General features: G+C 29.2%; 1 protein-coding gene across 4 annotated transcripts; it reads left to right on the top strand.

Moving 5' to 3' along the window:
* The first annotated feature begins 704 nt into the window (after positions 1–704).
* LOC106332618 (phenylalanine--tRNA ligase alpha subunit, cytoplasmic-like) lies at positions 705–5377 on the top strand. Of its 4 annotated transcripts, XR_001268134.1 has the most exons (5): positions 705–1003; positions 1086–1291; positions 1367–1480; positions 4810–4936; positions 5145–5377. XR_001268134.1 is itself a non-coding variant. In XM_013771099.1 (4 exons), the coding sequence occupies exons 2-4, from the start codon at positions 1106–1108 to the stop codon at positions 5205–5207; spliced, it is 363 nt and encodes a 120-aa protein (XP_013626553.1). In that variant the 5' UTR covers positions 705–1003; positions 1086–1105; the 3' UTR covers positions 5208–5376. The 4 variants fall into 4 exon arrangements, 3 of the variants coding, with proteins under 3 accessions (XP_013626553.1, XP_013626552.1, XP_013626554.1); XM_013771099.1 differs by lacking the exon at positions 4810–4936 and having other exon boundaries at positions 5145–5376; XM_013771098.1 differs by lacking the exon at positions 5145–5377 and having other exon boundaries at positions 4810–5045.
* The last annotated feature ends 713 nt before the right edge of the window (positions 5378–6090 follow it).

The following is a 6090-nucleotide window of genomic DNA, read 5'->3' on the forward strand; positions in this document are numbered from 1 at the left end:
TACAGCGGGCCCCACATCTTTTTATATATTCAAACATTTCGGCGCTGATTTTGTTTACTTTCGTAACAGTAGTTTAATTATTAGAATATTTTACATTTATTAGTTTACTTTTTTGAACTTTTTATTAGTTTACTTGAAAACATGAATTGGTCCACAAAAGCAACATAAACATTCAAAAGCCAAAAATAAACAGAAGACCATCGTATGACGTCTAATCAATTTTGTCCATTTCTTCTATACACTACTCAACTTTTCTTAATGGTACACGAATAATTAAAGAAAACCCCACATTTTGTGAAATGGAACGTACTCAATAACTTTAGAAAAAACGATAAAGTATACATTTGGCCCGCCTCCTACGGCATTTGTGGTAGAGCATATTACTATTGTTGACATCTCGGGATATTAATGGCTTGGGACATGTGTATATCGCATAGTCACGATCACATGTAATCATTGATCTATACGTTTACAGCTATCAAACAAGTAATAAAATGGGAATAAGAGCCTCAGATATACTATACACGTCAAATGGAAAAATCGTCCAATAGAAAGCTTGCATTCGGACACGTCAGCACGCTTTGAGTAATGTTGGGCTTAATTTTTCTTTTATCCGATTTGTTTGATGAGACGGCCTGTTAAGCCCAATAAACCAAACAATGAAAGTTCTTCATCGTTGTTCTTCGTCGTTTCCTCTTCTCTAACTGAAAGTCGATGACTCTCTCAAGCGCCTATTGCGATGACTTCCATCATTACTTTACATCCCAAAACAACGTCTACTTCACATCTCAAGCTTCGCTCTATAAATAAGAATCTGATTCCTCTCTTCTCACCAACTTCGCATACACGGCCATGAACGAATTCGAAGTTGATTTTTAAGTTCATCAACTCCAATGACGGAACACGGCAAGATGAGGCCTTTCTTTATAACTTTACATTCTCTTCGGTCCCAGAGAAGCAGAAATTTCAATATCGATTTTAATTTATGAACTCGGGCTCAAAGGTATGCTCTGGATTTTGATATTTTCCCTCTTAGTGATGATTATATTGTCATCCTTATTAGATTGTTTTCTTTGAAAATTCAGGTAACGAAGTTGAAATTAATATGAGAGGTTCAAGAGCAATTTGTTTATACATCTCATTTATGTCGGAGGCGGCGATTCTAGGGTTCCTGCAGAACAACGAATCAATCTCAGATTCCGGTCAATTCGCAGCAGAGCACAATCTCGACCACGAAGAAGTCAAAAACGTCATCAAGAGCTTACAAGGTTTCCGCTATATCGAAGCTAAGGTATCACCACCACTTTCGATTGATAATCATGGATCTATGTGTTGTGGAGTTTAGTGATTAATCATTGATGTGCAGGAGACATTGGTTTTGACTGATGACGGGAAGAAATATGCGGCAGAAGGGTCGCCGGAGATTCACTTTTTCTCGGCTATTCCTGAGGAAGGTAGCATATCCAAGGATGATCTTGAGGTGATGATTACTATGCTTTTGATAATCTCTTTTATCTTTCACACCTCTGTGTGTGTCTTAAAGATTGTTATTTTTGTTTCTTTCAGAGTTTTTTATCATAGCAAAATTATTTTTATCACGTAAAATACAATTTAAAAATACTCATGCATTTGAAATATTTAGTAAAAAAATAAATATCAATTTTTTTACATATCACAAAGTTATTTATTATAATAAAATTATCCTTTATCATATAAGAATATTAAAAACACTTATGTATATATAAAATTATATACAATATATATATAGAGATATATCTCATTTATATAAAAAAAATAATGATGTAAAATATTATTTTTGGATAACAAAATATAAATTATTTTTATATAATGATAATTACCAAATAAAACATCATTTTAATTTACGATAATATATTAACAATTCTAATTATTTATTTAAGATATGAAGACTTTATAACACAATATAAATTATTTTTAGACAATGATAATTATCAAATCAATAAAATTTCTTTTTAATTAATTGTTAATTATATCTAACAAATCTATTTATTTATTAAGGATAATAAATCTTTTAGTTGTTTTAACTTTAGGTACGAGAGTTCAGAGGCAAAAAATCACTTTACAAATTACAATATAGATTATTAAAATAAATATAAATTAATTAATTAAATAAAAGTTTAATTCTACTAAACACTCCGCGCGTAGCGCAGATAAAAGATCTAGTTGTATATAAAGTGTGAGTTTTCCGCTCTTTAAATAGTAATCCGAGTGTAAATGTTGGATAAATGAATTTCATTTGACTGACAATTTCTTAGCGTAAACAGGAGTAATAAATGTTTCTTTTTTATTATTTACGCTATATATACCATACAATCAGAACTATAGTTTAATTTTTAAATAACAAAATGTTATATACTACCGTCTAGTTTAAACTTCTTGGTAATTCTTTATAACTTTGATTTTCCTTCTAGTCATTCAGTAAGTCATACTCCTTTCGTTTCAATATAGATGATGTTTTAGAAAGAGTATTTTGTTTCAATTTATATGAAATTTCGAAGTTTTAAGATTAATTTTAACTTTATTGGAAACTGTTCAATCAATTAAATTTTACGGTCTTTTTAATAATTAATTAAATGATTTAAAAATTCTATCCTTAAAAATATTTTTAAAAATATAAATTTCTTAATCTTTATGCACTAAGTCAAAATATCAAGTATTATGAAACAGAGTGAGTATTTATTTAACCGTTGGCCTTCTTGGAATCTCAATAATAAGAGAATTTTATTAGAAAATGGAACCATTCTTATGAAATCATGAGGTATTTTTATATGTAGAAGTTGAACACTAGCTCAAAGAATATAGCATGGCCCTGGCGTGTTAGAGCATCTCTAAAAATAAACTCTATTTTGAAGTTTCCAAAACTTTATATTTGAAGTTTAAATGTGTTCTTCTCCAAAAACAAAACTTCAAACTCAACTTCAAAACTATTTATATTTTATAATATGGTCCTTATATTTTTCATAACTAATTTGAATTCATAAAAATTTTGTAAATAACTAGCACATATATAAACTTATTACAACAATATTAATTAAAAAAATATTCTATTAAATATAAAAAATTAATTAAAAATAACTTAATTAATATTAAACTTCAAACAAAATACCATATTATTTCATAAAATGATTTTCGTATATGCATATATGATCTATTAGTGCATTTCGAGGTAAAAATGACTCTCCTCATTTTTACTTTGTAGATTACGAGCTAAAAGTTGTTGAAATTGGGTACTATTGATACTTGTAAATACATTAGATCGGAACAAGAAAGTAAAAGAGAAACATAAAATATTGCTAAAAGACTAATTTCTTTTCGATGATATTAATACTCGTGAATATATTCGATATGAACAAGAAAGAATTGTACGAAAAAGACATCAAAAACAGCAACAACAACCATCTTCAGTTACACAAAAAAATTTGGACAATATTTGAAATTTGAAAGTTCAGGATCAAACTTACCTGACTATTAGTGTTATTGTAATATTTAAATTTGTGTAATAGTTATGTCTTCATATAATTTTTTTAAATATTTTTGTTAAGTTTTTTTTTTGTATATTATTGTTGTCTAAATCTAACTTAAAATATTTTAAATCTTATTTTAAATCTTATTTTAAAGTTTTATTTAATTTTATGTGTAAAATTTAAAATCTGTAAAAAAATTTTAAAATATTTATGAGATATAAGTTTTTTAAGGATTAAAACAATAAACGAGAAAATATTTATGAATCATAAAGGTGATATGTGATTATAGGGACCAAAATGCAAATAAAAATATGAAACTTCAAATTTGAAGTTTTGAAGTTTCCTTTTGGAGAGCAAAAAACTTCATATTTGAAGATATAGAGTGTCTTTTGGAGATGCTCTTAGAATAGAAGTCAAATTTATTATTCGGTTCTCGGTTCAGTTTTGGCTCGGTTCTGACTTTCCGATTGTAGAGATATAGAATCCACTAGTATAACTGATATGATCCAAACCTAGCCTTGCTTTTTGGTCGATTAGGTTTGGTTTCGGATAAATGTGCATAGACTTAGCTAAAGTTTTGAAATTTGAAAATACAATATTTTAGATGAGGAAATAAGTTAAAATGATTTTGTAAAATTTTCAGATAATTAAAAGATTTCTATAAATTAAATAAAAAATTTCAGATTCTTAATTTAATATCATTGATATCTTAAAGCTTGGTTTGGAGAGTCTTCATGAGTCTATTTATGTTGATGGTAAAAAAATTTTATATAAAATATTTTCAGATATCTTAATTTAATTTTTTCTAAAGACAACTAGCGCAGTTATAATTTTTTAAAATAAAAAAATTGGTTATAAATTTTATTAATAGTATATTAAATTTCATATTTGAGATATATAAAATAAATTTTAAATAAAATTTGCATTTTTAAAAATTATATTTGTATCACTGATATTTTAGTTTGTAAACTATAAAAATATTATATGTATCCCGCAGTTACACTATTTATTATACGTGACACCATTCATACTTTATTTTAAACCGTTTCTTTTAAACAAGCGCACTTATCCCGCAGTATGCGTTTTTTTTAACACAAACCACACTTAAACCGCACCGCACTAACCAATTTTCTAGTCTCGCATCGCCTGTTGTCTATTCGGAGCCTATGTACTTTTAATCATTATGGCAATTTACCGATCACACCCTAATTAAAGTACTATATTTTAACGTTTCGCACCTGTCTGATTATTGGTTTGTTTTTTATCTCACTTTTTATTTTTATTTTTATTTATTTGTCCCAATTAGTTCGGCAGACATGAAGGGAGGTTAAAAGAATATGCTGAGATAAGAGACGGAGTATATTATTAGTATCCCTTACTATATATATTTTGTTTTATACATGAATATATTTCAAGAGACCATTTGGAATCAGGTTAAAAGGCAACGCAACTTTTCTTTTTCTTTTTCTTTTTTACTTTTCTACGTGTTGTTACTATTCGGAACCTATGTACTTTTTAATCATTATGGCAATTTACCGATCACACCCTAATTAAAGTACTATATTTTAACGTTTCGCACCTGTCTGATTATTGGTTTGCTTTTTATCTCACTTTTTATTTTTATTTATTTGTCCCAATTAGTTCGGCAGACATGAAGGGAGGTTAAAAGAAGATGCTGAGATAAGAGACGGAGTATATTATTAGTATCCCTTTCTATATATATTTTGTTTAATACATGAATATATTTCAAGAGACCATTTGGAATCAGGTTAAAAGGCAACGCAACTTTTCTTTTTCTTTTTGCTTTCTACATGTGTTGTCCACTACTTAGGTATACTAGACAATATACAATGCGACATTCTTAAAAATTTATATATATGTATAACATCTACATCTAGTGTATGAAAATAGTTTAGTGGTTATTATTATCATTATAATGTTACCATCTGAATTCACAGACACGAAAACCATCAAGTACATACAAAAAAGTGGGCTGAAACAAATTGTGTACGGTTGTAAATCATGTAACCGAACTATTGTGGCATATAACAAACTTAGTTTATTTGCTGTTAAACAGTATGAACCACTACAAGAAAACAGCGACATACTGAGAGAAAAAATCGTCGGTATGTCGCCGGAATAACGTTATTCCGACGACATACCGACAAAACAAGTCCTCGGAAATAACTCCTCGGAAATTCCATTTTCCTCGGAAATCCCTCGGAATTTTCCGACGGAATTGTGAGGAAACAAATTTCTGAAGAAACTCCGAGAAATACCAGTTCGTCGGAAATCTCCTCGGAATATACCGAAGGAGAACGTCCTCGGAATTTACCTCGGAAGTTCCGACGAAATGTTCCTCGGAATTTTCATCGGAAAATTCCGAGGAAATGAAACCTCGGAAAAGTCCGAGGAACAAGGGTCCCTCGGTATATTCCGAGGAACATGTGATGTGCCGCAGTCCACGGATCATTACATGGAACCAGCTCAGCATGGAGTTCAGGACGTTCTGAACATTTCAACCGAGGTTCATGTTTTTCACCGTACCAGACTTGACTTGGATCATGCCAGACTTGAGAAAGATCAT

This window comes from Brassica oleracea, chromosome C3, assembly GCF_000695525.1.
Source record: "Brassica oleracea var. oleracea cultivar TO1000 chromosome C3, BOL, whole genome shotgun sequence".
In the NCBI taxonomy this organism is placed as follows: domain Eukaryota; kingdom Viridiplantae; phylum Streptophyta; class Magnoliopsida; order Brassicales; family Brassicaceae; genus Brassica; species Brassica oleracea.